General features: G+C 39.1%; 1 protein-coding gene across 1 annotated transcript in view; it reads left to right on the top strand.

Moving 5' to 3' along the window:
- Window positions 1-23,052: 23,052 nt before the first annotated feature.
- ESRRG (estrogen related receptor gamma) overlaps window positions 23,053-26,844 on the top strand; it is a gene marked incomplete at both ends in the record, with an annotated part of 481,788 nt that continues 477,996 nt past the window's right edge. The window contains one exon of the mRNA XM_080698935.1: window positions 23,053-23,225. Coding sequence (XP_080555061.1) covers window positions 23,053-23,225 — 173 coding nt within the window. The remainder of the gene's footprint in view (window positions 23,226-26,844) is intronic.

Raw genomic sequence — 26,844 nt, forward strand, 5'->3', positions numbered from 1 at the left:
CAACACTAGCCTACAGAGTGTGAAGAATCCAAGTACGTGCATTGCTTCCTATGCAGCTTCAAGGAAATCCTCTTTCCATTCTATGTGCCAGCACTACTCCTTTGTGCAGACATTCTAGAGCAGTTGTTGGAAGCAAGGGCTTGGAATCAGTCACCAGTCTGTCCTTTCACTGGACACATATTCTGACTGTGTAGAAGTCACAAAGTGGGTAGAAAAGCTCTGCAATTGGAATCTGAAGTCTGTGCTCCAGACCTTAGCTCTGCTGGCTGGCTCAGTAATCTCAAAAGTCCCTTTGCTTTACTGAGATAGAAGTTACTCACCTATGTCACTGTTTCTTCTCTTGCCCACACGAAACAGTGGCTCTGAGGCACAAAAGTGTGGGAAAGTGAGAGTGGTCTGCAGAGGTGAGAATTTTAGTGTCTGCTGCATTAGGTTTGCAGTCATTGTTGGAAATAGCTGTTGTCAATTTCCAATTCTACTTTAGGATATATTTGAGCATGGTGGACTGTGTCAGAGGTCTCTACCACTGTGCAGAAGAACTGAGGTCTTCGACTTTCTAGATGCATCATTCTTGTTACTATCAGGGCTTCTCTTGGACCCAGTGTACATCACCTAATGTGCTTGTTTTCACTGGTACCTGTCCCCACCCTAATGCCACTGATTGACTTGGGGTAGTTTTTATCTATTTGCTCCTGACTCTCTGATACCTAAAAGAGTGTTTGGCATAAGGTACATGCTTATGCCATTTGGTAAGTACTTTCAATAATACTTATTTATTGAATAAACATTAAAAGGAGGAAGGGAAGGAGGAACTGAAGAAAACAGCAGAAGAGGAAGGAAGGAAGGAAGAAAGGCAGGCAGGCAGGCCAGGAGGCAGGGAGGCAGTCCATCCAAGTAAAATCTTTGATGGGTTTAGAAAGTTTGGTTTTATCAAAGAAAATAGACTAAAAATAAAAGAAGAGGGGGATACGTTTTTGGAAATGGCTCTGGTAAAGATATTTACACGACTGAAGCTTTCCACTCTCTCTTCCTCTGAAAGGAAGTCATAAGTGGTTTTTGACAATAATTTTTACAAGTATTTTCAAACCTTGAGCTGAAGATGAGAATAATGCTCTTAAACTATTCAACAGTGCAGTAGCAGTATTCCAGAGTTCATTATGAAAATGTCACTGTGTTAGTGTTTATTTCCTTCTCCTTCTCCCCTCCTTGGATAGAGAGACTGAGGTTGTTTGGGTAGCAATTACAGTGTAGTAAGGGAAGACATCTGAAAAATTTTAGGCTGAAATCATATGATGATCTCTCTTCTCTTCATAATTTCCAAGGGAACTGAGAAAACAATAAAATCTTAACCTTTGGGAATGGTGGAATATTCTATTACATTGAAATACTGTATTCACATGTATATGGGGTGATGAAATATCCCTTTTGCTCTTCTTGTAAGTATCCTGTGAGTTTAATCTCTATCTCTCAACTCATTACAGTTCTTTTAAAGATGTAAGAAAAAATTCTGATGGATCATTCAAAGGCTTAAATCACATAGAATTAAAATAGTTATCATAAGCCTTAAACTGGTGAGATGATTTTTCAAATACTTGTGGGGAAGCTAGTGATAAAAGCTAGCCTTTATCACTGATGACAATAAACAAAATAGCACAGCAGTCCAGGAAAAAAAAATTGCTCTGATAACAGTTCAGTTTACTAATTGGCTAAAATCAGCTATTGCTATTAAGCCTGTTCCAAAGTATCTAGAATGCAGTTTTGGTTTCATGTAGCCTGTGAGTTTTATCTGTATTGTAGTCTTAAAATTAATGAATTGGTCTAAGGGTATAACTCAGGGTTAGAGCATGTGATTAGCATGAGTAAGACCTACAGTTCAAACGAAATGATCAATGGTGTGTGTGTGTGTGTGTGTGTGTGTGTGTGTGTGTGTGTGTGTGTGTAGATGTATGTATGTATGTATGTATGTATGTATGGATTGTCTGATTTATTTTTATGGTACTGGCAATTGAACCTAGGGCCATTCTACTTCCAAGCTATAGCCCTTTTTCTTTTTTTTTTTTTTTTAAATCAGAGTCTCACTAGGTTGCTGAGAGTTATGCTACATTGCTGAGGCTGTCCTTGATGCTGTGGTCCTCCTGTCTCAGCCTCCCAAGTACTGGGATTTCAGGCATGTGCCACCATGCTTGGCCATCAGTGGTGTTTTTAATAGAAAAAATTTAAGTTGTGTGTGTGTGTGTGTGTTTATTTAATAGGTTATATATGTATATTCTCCCTCAGATGAATATATCACCAACTAAATAAAGACTGGATATTTTATACTCTCTAATACATTGATATAGTAATTTAGTTATTTCACTTTAACATTTCAAATGATTGATAAATTCTTAGCATATTGAATTATATTGACTATTAAGCATGTTTTCTATACTTTAATGTACAAAAAGAGGTCTGATAAGAAGTATCCTATTTTATAGCTTCAAGGCCATTTCAGTTCAAACTGGACTTGGATATGTGAGTTAAACAATAGTTTTTGGGTTTTAAGGGTGAACCAGTTCTATCCCTAATTATAGTATTGCTATCCTGATAAGTTGTGACCTAGTTTGGATAAAATGTCCATCAATATAGTACATCATGATTTACACATTAAGGATAATCAGCTTTGAAGTTGACAAGTTAAAAGTATGCAAAGGAGTATTTTTCTTATCAGCTGGCATAGGCTCCTTAGTCTTAGAAACAAAAGAGAGAAAGAAAAGAGAGAAAGAAAGAGAGAAACAAAAGAGAGAAGTTGGTATAGCTGTGGATTTTTACCCTTCCTTTCTTCCCCTCTCCTTCTCTCCCTCCATCTTTCTCTTCCTCTAATGATCAGAACTATTTAAGAATCCAATGTAGTGCTATTGTAGAATGTATTTAGGGAGAATTTATGGTGTTGTAAATGTCAGATTATCTTTGGAATTAGACATAGTAAACTGCCACACTTCCTCTGTGGTTGACATTGGTGCTTTAAGAACATAGAACAAGCTCTTCTATAGGTCACCCCTATCCCAAGGTTTCTAAGTTTCTTGTTCTTGGTGGGCTTTTGTTTTTGAATGCCAGCCAATTGTGACTCACATTTTTATTGATTTGACTGATAGAGTTGGTTGGTGTCATGCACATTACCACAGTCATTTTAGAATAGTGGAGAAAGGACATTAGTCTTGGATTTAATACTTCATTTCCCTTTGACTAATCATAGAACCTTTCTAATCTTGATTCTCTTTAAACGGAGGTGACTGAATCTGAATAGTCATTGCTTTGGATTCTTAGAGGAAGTAATTTGTGAATGATCCATTTTCAGGATTCGAAAAAACGTAATAAAAATAAGATGTAAAATCACAATGTGCACAGGCTCAGTAAACATCTCCTTGATTTTTCTTTTGGTTACATTATATAGACTTTTTTATGGTACTAAGTTATTTTATGACCTCCTCTCTAATTCTTCTCCCTTCATTTTCTCATTTTCACCCCCTAGTCCCCTTGCTGGCTATTTCTTGAGCTTTCCAGTCTTGCGTCTGACTGAGGGTTTTTGCACTGGCTGTTTTCCTTACTTGAAATATATTTGTATGTAATATATACATATATATGTATGTATGTTACATGTGCACACATATATCCTATGATTACCTTTTTGTATAACTCAAGTCTTTCTTCAAATGTTACCTTTTCTCTGAAGTTTACACTCACTTGCCTATTTAAAGCCTCTGCCTAGAACAGTGAACATAAGAAATAATAGTCAAAAAATTGTGCTGTAGAATGAATGAAGGTGTAGAGAGATGCTGTTGCTTCTCTTCGCTGTCCAGGGCAGTTAGGAATCATCCACTTGATTCATTTTCAGACACTAGTATTTGCAAAGGGTTTCTAAAGACCATAACCTAGTGTAGATGTGCTTTATTTCTTTAGGAGATTTTCTGTCATTCAGAACCCTGCATTGTATCTTCAATGACTGTATCTTTAAGGATGTTGAAAAAGGAACAGAAGGGGAAAAAAAAAAAACACTTCTACTAAGGTGAATTCTAGGGGACAGTTTGATATTACTTAAAGGAGGAAATTAATTGAATCTGTACTGAACATATTAGGCAAATTGTTTCTTTCAGAGTTAAAAAGCAGCTTTGGACCATTAAAGTATAGGTTCATTAAAGTATAGGTATTTAATGATGGTCCTAGCTTATGATCTTATATTTCTATTATTTCTGTATTAAATCATGTAGTAAATCTCATCCTATATGATGCAGACTGATTCATTTTGGCCCATGTGACCAGAATTGTTTCTGATTGAATGGAAAGGTGTTATCTATCTTTACCATGTACACAGTGGTACACACAGAGTGTCCATGCTATGGAAGGTGAGTAGAATGTACAGTTCTGGCTGTGGGTGTCCAGCCCTGCTGACCTTCTGCATTCTCTAACCCTGACCATGTGTCTTGCCTTCTCTGTGGCTTTCTGGTGACAAAATCCCTCCTTGCATAGCTCTTGGCTTGAAATTGGTGCAACAGGAGAAAACTGAGCCTTCAAAATTTCTGAAACATCTAAAGGAAGTATATAAGATAAATTATGGGTCAGATTGTATCTCCCCAAGAGATATTAAAGTCCTAATACCCAGTACCCTAGAATATAAACTTAACTGAAAATAGATATTTGCAGAATGATCTAGTTAAGATGAGGTCATTAGCATAGGCCCTAATCCAACATGACTGGTATCCTTACAGAGGGGGATATTTGGAGCCTGAGGCACAGAGAGAATGTCACATGGACATGGGTGTTATTCTGCCCTAAACCAAGAAACTCCAAAGATTATTGGCAAGCCAAGAGATAGATGTAGAGCAGATTTTTCCTCATAGCCCTTTGAAAGAATGTGCCCTGCTGACAGCTTAATTTTGTCCTTCTAGCCTCCAGACCTGTGGACAAACTTTTGCTGTTAAAGCTACCCAGTTTGTGATAATTTACTACATCAGCCCTAGAAATCTAATACAATAACTAGAGCTAGCATTAAGCAACATTTCACTTACTACATTCTATATGGGAGAAAAACTGTAGTACAGGAAAACCTGTACATGATGTTGTTCCTATAATAGAGTAATTGTTTACCCACTTTTCAGTGGAGTTCTGTTTGCTAATTATAATAGCTTCATATTTGCTTCAGTCAGCATCCCTATCCCTGTAATGCAAAACAGCTGACCACCCCAACTTAATGGAAGAAATATTTATTTGTTCGCAGTTCTGGAGATTTCAGGGTTTTGGTCTAGAGGCTTGGTTCATCAGTAGAGCACAGGATATGACAGTGGGAGGCAGAGAGAGGGAGAGAGAAAATGCTCTGTTCTCACATCATGGAGGCTGGATAAGAGAGAGAGAAGGAGAGAGATCGAGATCAGATGGGGCTCCCCCTTTATCAGTGTACAAGTGAACATGAAAACAATCTTATCTCTTTGTGTTATAGAACTTGAGTAGCTTGTCATAGTAGGAACACAGAAGCTAGGAAGGAAGCTCATCATCTTGTCTTAGATTTCCAATATTTCTTTTCTTTAAAACCACACTTGCTCTCACAAACTATGAATCATCAGAATAGCTATTCAACAAATTTTTGATGAATGAATAGGCAATTCTAGAGATTATTAAGTTAGGGTTTGGGCAAAATATCAAATCTTTTTTCTCTAGTTTTTAAGTAGATGAAAATGTTACCTCTTGGATTAGGAAGAAAAAAATGAAGGCTTTGGAGTCAGACAGACCTGGACTGGGCTTGCATCCCTGGCGACCGACATGTAACTGTGTGAAATTAGGCAAGTAAAGCTTTTCAAGCCTCAGTCATACCATCTTCATAATAGAGATAAGGATAGACTGCCTTGAAAATGTACCTTAGTATAAGATAATGCATGTAGAGCACTAGCACAATTCCTGCATATATATACTAAACAAATAGTGGCCCTTTTGAGAGGCCAATATGGCAGGAATAATGATGAAGAGTAGACCTGGTTCCAGCCCTTGTTTTCTGCTAGTGCTCTTTTTATCCAAGATCTGGCCATACTCATGCAGATAGTTGGGGGTGAGAGGATGGGCATATGATTTATAGTCCAGAGAGGACAAAACTAAATAGTTTATCTAAGACTTGAATCCACAGCCTTCTCTCTTCTGACTTATTGTTGTACTCAATGCAGGAGAATCATAAAAAATCTTCAGGATTAGTTAGGCTCATACCATGGGTGATGATTTCATTGTATTCAGCAGAAGAATTGACATGCTAGCTTCTTATTGGGTTATCCTTTCTGAAACCTACCACTCAGGTGCTCTGAGTGGACATTTAATATTCTGTCATAATTTTCATATTTTATAAACTTGTCACAATGCAGTAGAAACTCATTTATATTTTTCTTTCAATACCATGAGGCTTATGAGACCTAGAGGTTTATTTCATGCAATAAATAGAGTGTTAGGGGTTTCCTCAAATTACACATTGGTGAAGCTAGAATCACTGAAAACTGATTCTTAATTGTGATAATAGAAATAGGATATCAGTGAAATGCTAAATTATTTGGGGATAATAAAACAATAGAAATATTATACATGGTTTTACATTTGTAAAAAGAAAGTAATGTCTAGATAAAATATTCTATTTTCAAAACCTATTTTAGATCTATTTTTAAACACTCAATGAGGATAGTATAATAAAATGAGAAGACTATCAATGTCCCATGCTGGTAAGCAAATCATACTGACAAAGGTATAACAAAAACATGTTGTCAAAGTTTATATCTATTTTCTTTTGTCTTTTTATTTATCCTGCCATTTCCCTGTAGCTTTAAGAAGTAGAGAATCATAGAAGAGGTTGCTGTCTATTCTTTAGATAAAACATCTATTTTACATTTTGGGTATTTAGATTTTCTTTATTTTATTATTGCTTGAAAATAAGGCCTTTGTTTTATAAGAAGTTAGCTGATTCTAGAAGAAATCACAATCCTTTGTGATATTAAAATTAGCTCCTTTCAGGGACTATGATGTCACCAAGGTGCAGAAGCAGCAGCTGTAAGTAGCAAGTGGATCCATCCTTGAGAAACAAAGATCCTGTTTTCATGCAAATATCTTTAGTGATTAAGTGTGTATGAGTGTGTGTGTGGGGGTGGAGGTGGGGGACCTGAGCTGGTGAAAGATCTATTGGTGCTACCTTTGTAGAGAAAAGCTATTTAGCCATGCAAACTGATGACCTTTACAGTTCTCTCAAGGTTAATGGGGTCCTGAGAATGATAATGTAATAATTTGTGTCTCTAGGATGTCCTACTGACTTTTCTGTCCCTTATATTTGCTCGTGTTGTGTGGTGAAGGAGTATAGTGTTGGTTTTAAAATGTATTTCAACTCCCTCTGTCTTTATCCTAAATGCTTTTCCCTGTGTAACTATAAAAAATACATAGGAACAATGACTTTGGTGGTAAAATGTATACAAATCTCCTGTTGTCCAAATTAAGTGGGATGTTACCATTTGTAGCCCAAATATAAAATAGTAAAGGGTATTCAATATAAGAAACCTGTAATAGAACAACTCTAAAATATTCATAACCAGAAAGCCCCAAAACTTGGGGATTCAGTAGGACCAGGTTGCTGAAATATGCTGTTCACCAAACCATGAGGGGAAACCTGAGAGTTCTCCAGATGTGGGCAGAGGAAAGCTGTTGAGGCCTGTGCTGCACATTGAAACAGGAAAAGCTGGACCTGGGTCTGTTTGTATGCAGGGTCGCCAAAAGAAGTGGCTGCTAGTTCTGCAGAAGAATAGCCTGCTAGCGCATGCTCAGCAGGGCCGCCTTTAAGGAGCTCTTGAGAGGCCAAGTGTTTTGGTTTTATCAAGAGGGCCTCATTACACCGAGGGAATCAATTTAGAATGACTTTAATGGGATTGGGAGTCAAACTGCAGTATAGCCTTATGACAAAGAGAATTTAAAGTACCCTGTATTTATTATGTCTTTCTCTCCTTAATTATGTCTGTCTTTAATATTCCACTGTTAGCTCCTTTAATGTTTTTCTTCTCCACGTTTTTGGCATTTTTATGATTTGCAGTTCCATTCTAAATGGGCACATGTCATAATGTCATCTAATTCTATTGAGAGAAAGAAAAAAACTGTCTCCTGTGGCTTTTGGCCAAGCGCTACTATTACTTTTGATTCTGATATTTTTTTTCCCCACAGATTATGTACCTGTGCATTAGAAAGTAAGATATTGTTTCCAATTTAAAAAATAAATTTAATGCTTTCTTTTGCAATCTCTTTGGGGACATGGCTTATGGATCTCACAGTCAGATTCTTAATACCTAATATAGTGTCTGGCCCACTGAGGGTGCTTAGTAAATATTGGTTGAGTGAATGGATATTAGCATTCAGGTTATTCTTAATATAATAGGGTTTTCCTCTTCATTGATGGGTTGGCAAAGAACTTAGTACTTTGGGGGAATAATGAATACATGGAAGAATAAAATTATAGTCTAAATGTTTTCAGTTTGGGCTATTCCTTGAATTTTTCTTACCTTTTATTCTCTTATCTATTTAACTATTATTATTATTTTTTGGTGGTACTGGGGTTCCTGGAAGCACTTCTACCTCCGGGCTACACTCCCAGACCTATTTTTATATTTTTATTTGGAAACAGGGTCTCCAAAGCCAGTGCATGGCTGGCTTCAAACCTGCGCGATCCTCCTGTCTCTGCCTCCCAAGCGCAGGGGATTACAAGCGTGCGCCACCACGCTCTGCTATTTAACTATTATTTTAATAGTGCCTCTTAAGTGCAAATTACTAATGCATGCTTTGCTTTAATGTGCAAATTACTATGCATACATTGTATATACATTTCCCCCTATTTTCTTCTCCTTGTTCTTTCTCCCTTCTCCTCTGTGTCATCTGTACCCTTAAGTATCTTCTCATGGACTTTTCTTCTCTTCTTACCATCTCCACTCTTCCCCTTTCCGTTACAGTTCTCTTTTCTATTTGCAGTCAGTCCCCTGTGCATGTATTTCTTATCCTCTTTCTAAAAATATGTCATATCCTCTCCTCATCCACTTCTTCCTTTTCTTTTCTTCTTTTCCTTCTCTGTGAAGTCCAAAGAAGCAAAGACAAACAGACATAGCTACGTAAGGAAGCATTCCAGGCTCTTCTTCTCTGTTATTTCAAGACTTTGTTCAGATTTCTTTATTATAACCACTGATGCAGTTGGGTCTGTTATTTATTAGGTAAGATCATACCTACAACTCTTTACACAATACACTGCCTTTTTAATTATTTTTTAAATAAATAAAATCCTTCCTGAAATAGCCGTGTGTGTGTGTGTGTGTGTGTGTGTGTGTGTGTGGTGTGTTTATGTATGTATGAATGACTAGGGATTAAATACAGGGGTATTCTAACTTTGAGCTATTCTTTCCATTCTTTTTACTTTTTGTTTGGAAACAGAGTCTTGCCAGGTCGCTGAGAATTTTGCCATGTTGCCAAGGCTGTCCTTGAACCTGTGATCCTCCTGTCTCGGCTTCCCAAGTACTGGGATTACAGATGTACTCCACCAACCTAGCTTAATAACCACCTTTTGAATCCTGATCTTGAGTGGAAATTCCAATCCCCTTTCCGTTTCTGTTTGTTACTGTTTACGTATGAAGTGTCCCCAGGGGCTCACACATTTGAAGTCTTGGTCCCTTAAGTGGTAATGTTAAGAAGTAGGTCAAGCTGGGCATGGTGGTGCACGCTTGTAATCCCAGCATTTGGGAGGCTGAGACCGGAGGATTGTGGTTCGCAGACAGCCTCAGCTACTACTTAGGCCCTCTGCAACTCAGTGAGACCCTGTTCCAAAATAAAGAATAAAAAATAGGGCAGGGGGTGTAGCTCGGTGGTCGAATGCCCCAGGGTTCCATTCCCAGACCAGAAAAAAAGAAAGAAAGAAAGAAAGAAAGAAAGAAAGAAAGAAAGAAAGAAATGGGTCTGGGGTGATTGGATCCTGAGGCTCTAAGTTTGTGATCATGGGTTTAGGGCTAAATGGAGTGCTGGGAGGAAGTGCAAACTGTAGGAGGTGGGACCTAGTTGAATGAAGGTAGGTACTTGGAGCATGTCCTTAGGGACCAAGTCTTGTCCCTGGGCCCTTCCTTTCTCACTTTCTGGCTGCCATGAGTCCAGTAACTCTGCCCCTCTACACCTTTTCCACTGTGACATTCTCCCTCACTCTAGGCTCAGGGGCATGGAGCCAGCTCACCATGGACGAAAACCTCTGAAACTGTGAGCCAAAATAAATGTTTCCTCCTTTAAGTTGTTTTTCTCAGATACTTTATCACAGTGATGGAAAACTGACTAATACATTTTTTATTCTCTGCTTTATATGCAGAGTGACCCATAGCAAAAATATAGCAGGAGAATGGGATTTGGTTATAAGATTGGTTTACAATAGAAAGAAAAAGATACAGCAAAATATATTCATGAAATAGAGGAGATGCCATAAGTCATTATTAAAATTCTGACCTCACTTATTTATTCATATTATTAGAATCTAGACCCCATATTAGTGACTAGGGACTTGACGGTGAGTCTGACTCAGATCCTGCCTAGAGAAGATAATATTCCTCTATGATGTGGCGAGTGAGACAGGGCTGTGAGAATAGCATCCAACCTAGAACCTGGAAGGCTCAGACCACAGTACTTGCAAGAAATGCCAGTTTAGCTGAGTCAAGGAGAATATCTTAACAGTACCTGGAAAACATGGTGGAGGGCCACCATCTGTGCCTAGCAGTGATAGCTTGCTTGTTACAGGAATGACAGAAAAGGAGGCCTGGGGGCAAAATCACAAAGGCCCCATTGCCTATCCTCAGGAACACGGATCTCCTCCTGAAGGTCCCGGGAGCCACTGAAAGGTTTTAAGTGTTTTGGAGAAACACTCTGGTAGGATTCTAGAGAATAAATGGAGCAAAGTCACAGGCAGGGGTACAATGAAGTTGTTGCAGAAATCTAGGTGAGAGGGCAGTGGCCTTCCCTGAGGTGGTGATGGTGATGGGAGTAAGTGGTACACTCAGGGTATATGAAGAGGACGGTGGACAAGACAGCCCGCTGTATTGGATTCAAGAAAGGAAGCAAAGGCCAGGGTCAAGAGAGGCATTGGGTCTCCTGGGTTCTAAGGAAAGGCACAATTTCTGAGGAGTCATCTTGGTTTTCTTTGATCTTTAAGTGCAGAGTAGTGCTCCTAAAAGCACTAGATTGACATCCCTAAGGGCTGATGCCATCTTCTGTTTCATCATAGTGAACAGCAAGGCAGGCTGATAAAGATGTGCTCATCTGTTTTCAGAAATTCTGCAGTGAAAACAGGGCCACAGAGGGTGGTAGTCAAATCCATAGGCTGTTGAACAGTTTGAGCTCAACTGAGTGTTGTCGAATAGTAGGCTAAAGTTCATTTCTTAATGCACCTTATGAATGAGTTCATTCACAATAGTTATAAAAGTACATGTATGTGCATGTGTGTAATTACATGTGTGTATATTCCTGTGTGTATATGTGCAGATAAAATCTTGTCCACATTTCTCATCATTGGGCGGGTCTCTTTTAGTTCCTTTGAGGTAATGGTGGTACTTGGGAAGTGGATAGTCAGCACCTTGGAGAAGAGCCACTATCCCATCTTCCACAAGAAGATGTTGGTGGAAATGATTTTGTTCACTGCTTGAAGTCTAGACTAAATTTGAACTGGTAACTTCAAAGTGAGTGATTCCATAGTCTATTCCCAGTCCCCTGAGAGATGTAATCTACTTTAAACATTCATTTAAAATAACCTACTATGGGAAATGCAGTTAGCAAGTTCAGAGATGTGCTTACATTTAAGAACTCTCAGAAATGCACTTACACATTAAAAAAAACTGCAAGGAGTAAAATGCAAATGAAAGAGATGATTCATTTTATTAGAGCAATTAAAACATTGGCTCTTGTTTTCATTCATCACACTCATGAAAGAAAAATATATTGGAGAAAAAGTGATATTTACCTAGAGATAAAATTTAAAATATAAGGAAGATAAAAGTCCATTTTTTTCCTGAAAGAAGTAACAGAAATCTGCTGCAGGTTATAATTCAGGCAGAACCTCATCATTATGGACCAGGAGCTAGGGTGAGATCATTGTGGAACCAGAGCCAGAGTGAGCGCAATCTCTACCCAATACTTTTTGAGGCACAAATGTAGCCAGGAGTGAGTCATTCAACAGGGTACCTCAGAGGTGGAGGGTCTTGGATACAAATGGGGATGACTGCGGCACAGGAAAGGCCCGGCACTGTAACCTTGGATCTGCCCTCTTCTGCTAGCGGTGAGTTCAAAGAAATCAACTTCTCTGATTCTGGTCTGTGCCTCAGGCCACTTCCATACTGCAGGGATGCTTCAGGTGACTTAAATCTGACTGTCTCTGCTTCCAAACTCCAAGTGATACGACCTTTCCTTCTTTGGTTGGAAGCCAGTTTGTGAAAGTAGCATGGGGTGTGATTGATGTGTGGACATTGTGCACTGATTCTCCTGATAGCGGACCAGTGAAGCAAGGCCTGGAGTCTCTGGCTCTACAGGACACAGGTAGGAGTGGGAGGGAGGAGGTAAGGAGGGATGGCTTCCGCTCATCTTTTTGTTGATTCAACATGGGTGACTTGGCATGGTACCAGGAAGAGCGTAAGACATAGAGAAGCATGGGTCCAGTTTCCTGGGGCTAAATGTACTACTTTGCAGAGTTGTTTAAAGGATGAATAAAATGATTAATTCATCCATCTATCCATCCATTCATCCATCAACTATGTGTTGAGATTTTACTATTTGCTAAAGATCTAAGAGTGAACAATGAAGGTAACATTCTTACTTGTATGTTGCATATATTCTGGCTGAGAGATCTACCTAATAAACAGTTAATCAAATAAATGTGTGACAAATTAGTAGTGATAAAGCAAGGAGAGGAGTGAGAGGGACCAAGTGGAGGTGATATTTAGCTGTGGTGATTGGGGGAACCTTTATGATCTAGAAGCTCATGGATCTTATGATCATTAAGATCCATGATCTTCATTGTGTCAATGAAGAAGGAAGAGCATAAGGAAGCATCTAGTTCAGTGCTTGACATGTAGTTTGCATTTAACCAGTAGTAACTCTTGGAATTGCTATTTTTATTTTCCTGGATAATAATAGTGTGCATTGAGCTTATATACCTTTATGTAAATTTGGGGACTCTGTGAAGTATTATAGGGAGTTTGGTTCAGAGCACACTCATAATGACATTCTTTATATAAAGAATTTTTATGTTTTTTACAGTTTAATTCTGGAGATAGCTAATAACATTAAAAGAAAAATCAACAAAAGCTGAGTTTCATGTAATTAAATATCTTGCATTTTTCCCCAATCAGTACAGTTAAACATTTTTTGATCTCCTACTGTGTCAGCCTCGAGGAGGGGGGCAATTAAGTCTTTGCTCTCAGGGAGCTTATATTTGTATGTTCCCCCTAATAATTTAGAACTTTTCTACTATTGGTCTTAATAGACCTGCAAGAGGGATTTATATGCTGACAAGGCTCTGAGAATTTAGAAAAAACGAGTTGCATTTGAGTGTTAACTTTGATGTTTGTTTAGTTTTATAAAATATGTAAGAGGCTTTTCCATTAGTGAATAAGACTTTCAAAAAGCTTTCAGAATCTCATGTCACAAGTAGTTAAATATTGCTGAAGGAGAGTCACAAAGACTGACATCTTGGATGCTTAAGCACCGTATGTGGTTTAGGATGTGTGGCCAAAGTGAAGCCCCCATTCCCATCTTAATTGAGGTCATGCAGGTCCAACTGATTCATTTGTTCTGAAAAACTCCAGACTGTGTGGGAATCCAAAACCTACTTGGTACACCTCTATTATTCTTTGGCCTTTGTAAGCAACATGTCACACCCTGTCTGAGAAAGGTTAGGGACAAAAATCCCAGGCAGATCCCAGTGAAGGGACAAAGCAGAACTTCAGCAAAGGGATTTATACTCCAAAGACATATAGTGGATACATGGCGCAAGCAAAACATACCCAGAACTTACTTTCTAGAGTTTTTTCCTGCTGTTTTCAGGGTCTATACATTGAGACCAGGTAAGACACCTACTAAGTGGCTTGCCCTTCCCATAGGGCCATGGTTTCTTACATTCTACCTTCCTTCTCTGCTTCTTTATCTTCAGATGAAGATTCTTTTACTTTAATTCCTTCTGTAGCTCTCTGTTAGGTATGTATTTACTTAGTTGTTGGATATCTCCCTTCATTCGATGGGTAAGCCTCACGAAGGCAGGACTTTTGTATTCTTCATTTTTGTTCAGCACTTGCCCCAGAATAGGCACCCTATAATTGCTGAATCAATGAGTTTTAGTAATGATAGATGATGATAGCAGCAGCAAGAAGCCACCCTGGAGACTCAGGGAAACTCCATCAAGACTCAACCTCCCCACACGCACTTGGAGCAAGGCTTCTGTTGTGGAATAGTGGGACCTAAAATGAATGAAGTTTAGTTTTACTAAACTTTATGATACAAAAGTGATGCTGTGTGCCAAATGTTAAAAGAAAAATGTGGGTGGCACTGACACGTTTTTGTTATCGGTTGTTTTTAAGTATTTTTTATTAACTCGGTAATTCTGAAAGTTGGATAAGAAGGGCTGTTTTTCAACTTTAGCAATGGGATCTATTAGGCTAAACTACAAAACATCCATGGTTGGTGTGTGTGGGGGGATGCACACTTATGAATACCCCCAAGTCTAGATACAACATTTTTGTACTTCATGCTACTTTTCAGGCTATAATTTTTGCAAAATACTGATGCTCTGGCCCAAGAGTAGACCTATTTTAGAAAATTCTCTGATGTCATTTCTTTGTGAGTTAAGATAATTTGAGATCTGGGGAATTGGGGGAATAACATAATTTTTTCATTACTAATCTTTTACTGGTGCATTATAATTGTACATCATAGTGAGATTCATAGTGATAATATTCATATATGCACACAATGTCACTTGGACTAACAGACAATTCTTTAATGATGCTATAGATCATCTAAACTAAAGCTGAACTACTTTTCTCAGAAAGTATATTTCAGGAAACTGTTCAAACATCTCAGCAATCAGAGATACAAAAGATATTTCCAACAATCACTTTTCAGTTGAGAATGACTTGTAAATATCTACTACAGTGTCCCAGGGGAAATCCCAGAGAAACCAAGTCATATGGCTTAGAAGTTGTGGGGACCCACTTTTTCTCTGAATGTGGAGGAAAGTGTGAACCATTACTGAGAAGTTGGGCACAGATATATAATGAGTGTACATCAGAATGCAAAATAGCAGGAAGAAAATGTGTGTTTTGTTTTGACATTCACTTGTGCATACATGCTATCAAAGTTTTGCTTTAAGTCTTTTGACAATGGTATCCTAGAAAGTATATTTTCACTTATTGGTTAATAATTTTAACTTGAAAAGGGGCAATGTATTAGATATAAATTAGAATTATTTGTGACACTGGGAATTGCAAACCCAGGGGTATTCTACCTCTGAACCACATCCTCAGTCCTATTTTATTGTTTATTTTGAAAAAAAAATTCTGAGTTGTGGGGGGGTCTCACCAAGTTGCTGAGGCTGGCTGCAAACCTGCGATCCTCCTGTCTCAACTTCCCTAGTACATGGATTACAAATCTGGGCCACTATGCCTGACAAGAATTGTTTTTTAACTATATGACATTCATACCTGAAGTTTAGTTTTGTCTTATAATAAAATAACTACTCCTCAATATTCAGACAAGTAATTAAATATAAACAATAGGCACTTATACTTGTGTGGACAAGAAAGATTTCATCTCTAACATTTGCCTTGCATCTCTCATTGTGGAAGTGTGACTGTTGAAATTCCATGGAAAGACCTACAACTCTTAATCATCTGTTCCAGGCTGTTTGCCTTTATGCATATTTATTTCCTTGTTGAGTTTTGTCTGAATAATTATTTTCATATTCTCCTTGAGGATGTGATGAATTAATGGAGTTTAAAGCAGAAGGAAGCCCCCTAGTGCCCAGAGTTTCTGCCTAAAATGCACAGGTGTTCTAGGAAGACCCCCAAGTAGTACCTGAAAGGGCAAGAATTGAAGCTGGAAAGGGGTATACAGGCATAAATTTGACAAACCTAGAGAGTTTCAAAAAGAGATTAATTGCAGTGGGATCACATATTTTACTAAAGTGAATGTACTCAGCTATCCAAAACATTTAGCCCTTGGAAGATATTTCAAGGCAAGAATTAGAAACTGGACCAGGAAACAGCAAGGATTATTCTCTCCTTCTAGAGTTACAGGTGCCCCGCTCCCCTCTTTTCTATGAATTGATGATTTTTATTTAAACTGAGGCATGCATGGATGCCTACTCCTTCTCCTTAGCTCTATTAGAGAAAGGATACAAAGTTTAAAATGCAAAATTAGGTAAAAAAAGTGAAAATACTTCTTCAGAATGGAAAGGAAATCATGACAAATTTTAAACTTAACAAAACTTTATAAATACTACAACATCTAAAAATCCAGAAAAATAATGACATTTTAATTAGTTGATATTCCTCTATAAAATGTCGCTTCCCTTTTCTTCTTTGTTCCTTTATTCTTCCTCTACATATTCATTGATTGCCTCCCCTCATGAAAATAATGATTTTTGTAATCTTATTTTCTATACAGCAAATAGGAAGAAAATTTAGTCTTTCCTCTTGTATGTTGAGTGAAAAAATTTTTTTTCTAGTATCAATGATAGTAAAAGACTTCTTACAGTTAGACTACTCAGTATTGGCAAAGTTATATAAATTTTAGGATTTTGTCAAATTTGGGGGAATAAAACTCTATGGCCAATGAGATTAGAATAGTTTTACAGACTAGAATTTGTCTGGATGCATTGAGAACTGTTTTTCTCTTCAAGTCTTTCTTTCTCTTCAATGGTGACATATGCTTAGCGCTAGGCCCCCAAAGAACTTGTTTGCATTTCTGTTTAATTTCTGACAAGGATCTATGTTCTCAACTACCACTAATAATTGACGAAGTGGGAGGAGCATTTTTACAAAATTTTTCGATGTGGGGGTGACTGACAGTAATTTAGCTATATATGGAAGTGATTATGAGCCACATAAATATAAACTAGTAAACCCAAATTAAATATGCTCACAACTGAACTCTCCATTCACCAAATTCCAAGAATGTGTGTGGCCATTTCTGGGTTACTCAGCAAAGGAGAGGTGTGGAGGAAAAGCCAGATATCCAGTGTGGTTAAAATATCTTGCTTTAGCCAGGCATGGTGGTACATGCTTGTAATCCGAGTATTTGAGAGGCTGAGACAGGAGGATCTGGGTTCATGGGCAGCCTCAGCTACCTAGTGAGGCCCTCCACAATTTAGTGAGACTCTGTTTCAAAATAAAGATTAAAAAAATAGTACTCCGGGTGTGGTGGCGCACACTTATAATCCCCACGCTTGGAAAGTGGAGACAGGAGGATCGTGCAGGTTTGAGGCCAGCCTCGCTGACTTAAGAGACCCTGTTTCCAAATAAAAAATACATGTAAAATAGGTCTGGGAGTGTAGTCCTGAGGTAGAAGGGTTTTCAGGAACCCCAGTACCACACACACACACACACACACACACACACACAAATAGGGCTGGAGGTATAGCTCGGAGGTAGAATGCCCCTGGGTTCCATCCCCAGTACTTCAAAATAAATAAATAATAAAAAATGGGGCTGGGGGGTGTCGCTCGGAGGTAGAATGCTTCTGGGTTTTTATTCCCAGTATTGCAATATTATTGCTTTAGAAAATATCTCCATATTATACAACCATGTCTACACAGGCTATGGGAGAGGTCTCCATAGTAAGGGAGCCGGAACTGTAGATCATGTAGCTTTTCTGTAGTGGGCACCTCTGTCCACAACATGGCCCTTACCTACTTTATGTATTTTCTTGGAGATCTGCATTTTAAGTCCCAAGGATGGTTCCACATTTGTAAGGATCTTGCTCAGTTTATTTTGCTTTCGAACTCTTTGCCTTGTCTCTACATGTCAGACGCCCTCTACATTGGCAGCCTATCCATATTCAACTTGATTCCTCTGGATCAAATAGAAGGAAAAATGTTTAAATACATTTGTCCCCCGAGAGCTTTGTTACTGGCTGTCCTGAGTGCCTGCCATGAATGATAAGGTCATGGGTGTTGGTGAGTGACATCAGACACATGGCTTATAATCAGGATTTGCCCACCAATTGCCACCAATTGCCTTCCACAGTATAGAAGAGAATATTACCATTCTCAACCCTATGGAATAAAGCAACTTTTCCACTGAAAATAATCATATCATTTGTATGAAGGACACAAAAGGGGGTAGGATAGCCATTTTCTGGAACCCAGGTATCAGGGGAGTAACTGCTCTGATATGCTTGGAGAAACGTCGTACTACCTCTTTCTTTTTTCAGCCTGGTCTTAGGGTGATGTTTCCACCATGTCAGTCTGAATTTGTTGGCAGCCTTTTCTGATGTTTGAAAGTTCATGGAGAAGTACATTTGCTGGTTAAACATCTTTTTGCCAGGCATCCTTACCTGTGGGGTTGGGAAAATCTAGAAGGTGCTTTATGAAGCTATTCAAGAGAAAATTCAGAGCTATGTGTGGTGGCACATGCCTGTAATCTCAGTACTTGAGAGGCTGAACCAGGAGGATCACAGGTCCAAAAACAGCTTCAGCAACTTAGCAATGTCCCTTAACAATTTAGCAAGACCCTATTTCAAAGTAAATAATCAAAATAAAGTGGGAGGGTACTTAGAGTATATCTAGGAAGTAGAAGGCCTCTGGGTTCAACTTCCAGTACCAAAAAAATAAAAAACAAAAAACTTACAGAACTTCAAGAGATATTAATAAATATCAAAGGTTGTTTCACCTTCAGTTTCTGATATTTATCAATACCTTTTGAAGTTCAGTTATTCACAGGTTTTCTCCAAGTAGTGTGTGTGTGTGTGTGTGTGTGTGTGTGTGTGTGTGTGTGTGCATGTGTGCGTGTGTGTGTGTGTGTGTGTGTGTGTGTGTGTGAGAGAGAGAGAGAGAGAGAGAGAGAGAGAGAGAGAGAGAGAAGAGAGAGGGAGAGAGAATGAATGAATTAAGGGGCATTCTTCTGAACGACACCCAGGCCCTTTTAATTAATTAATTAATTATTTTTGAAACAGGGTCTCACTAGGATTCTGAGTGTCTCACTAAATTTCTGAGGCTGGTCTTGAACTGGTGATGATCCTGTCTCAGCCTCTCAAGGACCATGATTATAGGTGTGCATCTCCACTCCTGGCTCCCAGTGATCTTTTACAGCTTAGGTTTTATAAAAGTTGCCTTGGGATTTAGAGCAGCCATAAAGAAGTTCCACACTGGCAAACTCCACCACGGCTCTAAAATGAGAGACACACTTTTGCCTGTGAGGAAGCTATTGAAGTAATGAGAAATAATAGTTACATACACTGGTGACTTGTATGAAATTATTCTTGAGTTTATTGTTTAATAAAGAATATTCAGAAATAGGCAAGTAAAAAATGTCATTGATGTCACAGATGAACAAACTACATATATGTTTTAATGGGATTCATTCACTGGTTTATGGACCCCAACTTCTCCTGGGACTCCACAAATTCACATGTATATAGACCCCACTCAGTTTGACAGGAATGCAGATTAGTCACCAAATATCTGCAGAAACCCAGGATTTTGCAAATCACTCTCCAGTAGGTTCACTATGGGTTTCTCTTCTGTAGCATAGAGGCCAGAAAATCTTTGAGCGAAGAGAGTCCAAGCTTTTTAGCAATGTTGGTTGGTTATGTTTTTGCTGAGCAGACATTTTCGTAGACACCTGGGCCATCCTCTATGTACAAAGAACCTTTGTAAACATCTCCTCTAGTCAGCACTTTCCCATTATAGGAATGGTTAAAATTATCAGGTGTCATCCCCCAAACAGATGTTTGTTTCTGCCAAAACATTGTAAAATGCATCCATATTGGCGATGCTAGAGAAACAGCTACTTGGAACTGAAATATGTACTCTGCTTGTTCAGACTTTGTCAAATAAAACTTTTGTATGTAGAGAGCTAGTTGTATGTAGCCAGTGTTGGTTAGTGTGGGCTGGTCATCTTCTAAGTATGGTATGAATACAGCTTGGGGATTAGAAGGTCTTTCAGTGATCGTAGGGTTTATCTTGAGCTCTTAGTTCTTCAAAAGAAAAAGTAACACACAGAAGAGTATGTTCCTGCCAGGAGCTCTGAGAAACCTGGATGTAGCCCTGTTTCTTTTGTTTTAGGAAACAAAGCATGAAATTTTCTTGAATCTTCCACATGGGAGACTCTAAATGTAGTCGAGTTCTTTGGTTATTTATAGCACATCAGCCCCCACTTATCCTCCCTTCTTATTATCTCTCCCCCCTCCCCCCCACACCCTGACCCTATATTTAGATCTGGAGTGTCCTCTTCTGTGACCACAGCAAGGTTGTACCTCTGAAAAGGATGACAGAATATGGGGTTGTTTTTCTGAATGGAGGAAATATCTATTTGGGACATCTTCACGATCTGGGAGAAAATGCTTTGCTCTGTATAAGAAACTCAGCAGGCATGGCCTTTTTAATATGATTTAATAGAAGAATTTTATAATAACTTTGTACATGTTGCAAAACAATACTGCTGCACATTGTCCATTTTTGAGTAGATTCTTATTGTGTATATATATATGTATATACACACATGTGCATATATATGTATGTATAGACACAGGTAAGATAGGGATAATTCTATTCATATTTGAGTAAAATAAAAATTTTAGTTTAGCAGCCTAATTTACAATAGTCGAATTATGGAATTAGCCTATGTGTCCATCAACAGATAACTGGATTACAAAATTATGGAATATTCACATAATGAAATTCTATTCAGCAATCAAGAAAAAAAATTATGTCATTTTTTGGGAAATGGAAGGAACTGGAGAACATTATATACAGTGAGATTAGCCAGTCATAGAAGTGTGAAGGGTCATAAGGCAGGTGTGGTGGCACAGGCTTGTAATCCCAGCATTTGGGAGGCTGAGACAGGAGGATCACAGTTCCCGGCCATCCTCAGCTACTTAGCAAGGCCCTTTGCAACTCAGTGAGACACTGTTTAAAAATAAAGAATAGAAAATAGGGCTGGGGGTGTAGCTCAGAGGTAGAATGCCCCTGGGTTCCATCCCCAGTACTGCAAAAAAAAAAAAAAAGTAAAGGATCACATATGTTTTTTTTCCCCTCTAATATGTGGAAGCTAGGGAGTAATTGGAATAGAGGAAGGATTCCAGATCTCCAGATGATGGAGGAGAAACTTCAGTGGAGCCAAAAAGGTGGTCTAGGGGAAGGGTAGAGGGAAGAGTGAGGATCAGTGAAGGAATTATTTCCATAGACATTATTATGCACATATGTAAGGATACTTCTGTCAATCTCAATACCCTGTATGAGGATGGGGAGGGAGCCAGGCCACCAAATGCTGTGTTCATATATGTCACTGTCAATATGATTTACATTATGATGTTAGATTATAGTATACCAATAAAAGTTTATTAAAATAATATAGCTTAACAAAATCTTTAACCCAGAAATACCATTGATACCACCTTTAGAAAAGGGAAATACATATTTGAAGATGTATCACAACATGACACCCCCCAAAATAATCAATGTCACTGTATTTGACAAAAATTCTCATAATAGCTAGCTTTATGCAGGAATATTTTATAGATTATTTTCTTTAATCACCATTTTTTGTATCAGGTGTTTGGTAGCATTCCCACTTCACAGATGATAAGGATATTGAAGCTCAGAAAGTTAACAACCTCTTCAAGGTCACTGGGATAGTCAGGTTTCAAACTCAGATGGCCTGATCCCTGGGCCAGGGTTGTTAACTATTTTCCTAATTGCTCATAGATACAATGCTCTGATGGCTCCTGTCTTACGCATATGAAGATAAAATTGTTGGTGATTGTGATCCAGCCATCTGCAGGTGACTGAAAAGACCAGTACCCATGATGTCACCTTCTTTCTGGGCAGTCTCTCTGCTGCTCATTAAACTCTAGATCTTGATTAAGAATTAGCCAAGAGAGGCTGTCTATCACTTATTGTAGATTTTTCTCACTACTGAAAACCAGAAAAGCCATACAGCTGAAAAGGCTACATTGAAAGTAAAGTTGGGTTTTTAGCAAGGTGTTCTGCTGCCCACGGCTCCATTCCATTGAAATAATCCTTCTTCTCCTTTTCTCTCAGAAATGTCTAACTAAAGCATGAGCCCTATGGAAATTGCCCTCCTCTCTTCACAGTACACTGTGAACATGAGTGGGCGCCTGGGTGGACAGATGCTCTCTGAGTGGGAGGAGCAATGAAGAAGGCATACCAGGTGTGAGAGCGCTGTGCCTATTGGGAAGACAGAAGCCAGGGTGGGAGATGAGCTCTCACTTCAGTGGTACAGACCAGCACACCATTGCTCATCTAGAGCAAGGACAAGTTTTGGCCTTTATTCTCTTCACTTTCATATCTTAAAATCATACTTTCTTTTTAGAAAAAGACCAATTTACTGGGTGTCATGGCACATGCTTGTAATCCCAGTACTTGGGATGCTGAGGCAGGAAGGTTGTAGGTTTATGGACAGCCTCAGCAACTTAGTAAGGTTCTTTGCCACTTAGTGAGACCCTGTTTCAAAATAAAATAGGGCTGGGGTTGTAGCTCAGATGCAGGCTGCCCCATGTTCAATCTCCAGTACCAAAAACAAAAACAAAATACCCAACTGGGTAGAATACCCTGTGCATTTCTATCCAGTTAGAAGCAATACTGTGGTTTTTGTATCAGAGAATTACATTCTGTCATTCTCTACTGTTCCTTAAGTGGTGTTGGGTACAGTTAAGTTGTCACAAACAGATCAAATTTTTTTTTTTTGCATTTAAAAATCACCTATTTTTTTACACGGGGGAGAAAGTCCTGGCATTTGGGGGAAAGGTTTTCTCTGAAGAAAGGAGAAGAAAAATATGGAGAATAATGAATTCATCAAGCTGAAAATGCACGAAGCAGCGAAGCGCTCAGGCTTCAATACATGGCAAATGGAAAGAGAGCTCCCATTACTGTCGAGATGCACAGACACGGCCCCGCTAATCGCTTGGTCATGCTTGGGAGACACTAAGTCATCTCGGGCCATGACATGGTGAGAACAGGGTGCCAGGGGTTTGTTGTAAGAAAAAATTGTTTATTTAACATCCATAACCAGCAGCACTCCCTTCCTCCACCTTCATCCTCAGATGACAAGCCTTGGTTGGGAAAATTCATATGGGTATCTGTGCATGTGTGTATTTAACTCTTTAGAGTCAACACAATTGAAAATCATAGGGTAAAATTTGTAGAGTAAGTAACTATTGGAACCAAGAGATTAATTTTTAATTTTTAGTCTTTTCCATGTGTAGATAATCTGTATTAAATGCAAAATAATATGAGGTAACATTTATTGAAAAAATGTGTGATCATGGCTGCTCTTCGTGGCAGTATCATGAAATAGGGTGCCGGTATTGTCCCCACTTTGTAGGTGATACAGAGACTAGGTAAGGTCACAAAGCTAAACAATGGAAATGAGTTTGGAACTAAAATCCCAAAGTCTATGTTGACCATTGTGACTTGTATTACATAGTGTCCTTTGAGAAATCTAATAAAACTAGAGGACAAATTAGGTGACATAGCAAAGAATAGGTTTTTTTTTTATTCTTTCAACATATATTTTGAGTATGACACTCATGAATGGAAAACAGGTATACACACAACTCTCATTTAATCATATTCTTGTTATAATGTAGAGCTGCACAGGGGCCAGGGGTGACATGAAGGACAAACACTCCAACCTCCAGAGATGATTTTTATGTGGACCACTGTAGAAGCAGCTTCTAGAACGTGATCTGGCTTTAGTGAGATACCCAGTAAATAGCACAGACAGGACAGGGTACAAATGGATCATATTTAGCTGAGACTTTGTGGACAAATAGATTTTCTGTGGGTAGGATAGGCATAGGTATTCCCAGGCAAGAGAAGAGCATATATAAAGGCAGAAGAGCACCTGACATGATCTGGAAACTGTTCGTTCCATAGATTTATATTGTTGGGGCACAGAATGAAAGATGATCAAGTGGAAGCAAGAGAGGGAGCAAGGTTATTCAGTCAACAGGCAGAGTGGTGAGGGATATTGTATGTTCTGACAAGAGGTGTGCGTTTATCTGGAAGATAAGCATGAATAAGTAATGCAAGCATGGAAGAGGAGTGGTCCAGCCAGAGATTAAAGAAACACCTCCTTGGATGCTTGATTAAAGCGATTAGGGTCATAACTGGAGACATTTGTTGTGGTTTTGGATGAGACTGTGTGGGTGGAGACTGGTATAAGTTGGAGGGGTGCCGTAGATTTAACCATTGTTCCATAGATAAAGCAGAAAAGGCTGATCACTCATCATATATGAGGAAAGGGGTGATGGGAGAAATTGTGATGGATTTATGGTTTGAAAAAATTACAAATATCATTAGTCAAGTTGGGGAATATAAAAAATGGAACAGGCTTGGGGTTAAAAAAGTATTGCCAGGTTTGGGGTTTTTCTGGGACATCTAGCTAGAAACATCTAAAAGGCAGTGGATATACAGGACTCAAACTTGGGCAGCAGGGCTGTTTGATCAAGCAACAACAGCAGACATTAGGGCATAGCTAGTGAACTTTCCTAATCAGGATTATCATGCCATGCCTGGTACCACATGCATTCACAGTAAGGCAAAACAATTTAGGATGTGGGACAGCACAAATAGGGTAATTATATGAGCTTCATGAATGAAGGAATTTGAGGCTAGAATGTGAGGATTGAACTGGATAGCAAGGAAAGAAAGGAGAGAAAGAATGGTTTCATAAGGAAGAGTCCTTGGGTATAGCGATGTGATGCTTTAAAAACTTCCCTTGAGAGGGGTCCACTTAAATATTGCATCGTTGCGTTCTGGAGATTCTGCTGGTTTAGGAATTATTTTAAAAGGAGCGAGTAGCTCAGTTAAATAAGCACATTAAAATGGTTATTAAGCTCTTTTTGTTCTGAAGTTGGTTGGCTTGAGTAGATGTGTAATGTGTTGATCAAAGTTTTCCTGAGAAATGAAATTTCAAATTTTGTCCCAATTATTAGACGTAGTCATTACTTTGGTGTCTGTCACACTTATATATATTGTACCTCAATTAGCCCATTTAATTTTGTAACACTTCTATGAAGGAGAGATGGTCACTATCCCCATTTGGCAGTAGAAGAACTCAGGGCATGGAGTTTGAGTTACCTACCAGACCTTTAGGATATGGCTCATTCCAGATTTTGAACCCAGATGTTAATGTTCCATGATTGTACATTACATTGTCTTCCTGATATTGTGTCAGAAGACCCAAGAATCTAAGAATCCTGGCCATCACTGAGCTATCCACCACCTGAACCCCCACCTGAGTGCCCCACAGTTCTTGTTTTATCACAATTCTTGTTATTTATGAACAAGATAGTGCCTGAAAAATGGAGGTTAGGGTAGAGGGTGGTATGGGAATAGGGATGACATTGTATTTCTGTTTAGTGGCAAATCTCAAAGCAGAACTCTGGCAAGCCAGAGCTTTGGGAGGAGAGCCTTACAGTTCTACAGAGTCAATCCTGTGTCCCATAACAACACTCTTTGATGGAAAGGCCTTTTCAGCACATCTCCACCACAGCCTGGGGAGCTGATCAGAACAAAGAATTAGTGAGTGAGCAGGCTAGAGGCGCTTCTCAGTTTCCAAGCCAGCATAAGCTACATGTATGATTAGGCCAGACTAGCTTCCATAATTCCAAGGGAAAGAAAAAACAGAAGAGGGAGGGAGGGGGAGAGGGAGAGGGAGAGGGAGAGGGAGAGGGAGAGGGAGAGGAGAGAGAGAGAGAGAGAGAGAGAGAGAGAGAGAGAGAAGAGAAGAGAAGAGAAGAGAAGAGAAGAGAAGAGAAGAGAAGAGAAGAGAAGAGAAAGGAAGGGAAGGAGACAGACAGATGGGGAGGGAGGGAGGGAGGGAGGGAGAGAGAGAGAGCAAGAGAGCCAGTGAGTGAGCATAAGCATGCTGCAAACTTCTCACTTCTCTAAGCCTGGCTGACTCTTTAGGAAGAGTAGAAGAGGAGAGGTCTGACCCATGTGTATGTGGCCACTGTGGCTTTCATCCCTGGAATATTTGCCTGTTTCAGTGCAAAGCCTAATGGACTCTAGGAATTTGATCTGAGAAAAGAGGGAGATGAGAAGAGGACAGTAAAGGAAGGAAACCTGGGCCTCCTTCTTCAAGAAGCCTGAGTGCCCCACAGTTCTTGTTTTATCACAATTCTTGTTTTGTCCACTGCATGGATACATGACAGGTCTACAAAGCACCTGTGCATCAGTGGAAGGTAAAGAGCTGCTTGCACAGATGTGGCTCTTTGTCCTCAGTCATTGAAGAGACTGGAATTCAGTAGCACAGCACACAGCGCTGGGGTACAGAGGCAATGCAGATAGAGGTTGACAGGTAGACAGTAAGTAGGCCTTTGCAGAATTGAGCCTGCAGTGTCCAGGGGATCCTTCTGGATTCTGTAGGGTTAGGGTTAGCACAGTTGACTAGATAACATTTTACTTCCTGTGTTCTACTATCTATATCCTACTAGTGATTTTGACATCATCCAAATACCTTACACCAAAGACTGGCAAACTTGTTCTGCAGGGCCTGCTAGTAAATATTTTCTGCTTTGCTGTTTCTAGAGTCTGCATGGCAAATGGCTTGTTCTGCCATC

This window comes from Muscardinus avellanarius, assembly GCF_963383645.1.
Source record: "Muscardinus avellanarius genome assembly, chromosome: 7".
Taxonomy (NCBI): Eukaryota; Metazoa; Chordata; class Mammalia; order Rodentia; family Gliridae; genus Muscardinus; species Muscardinus avellanarius.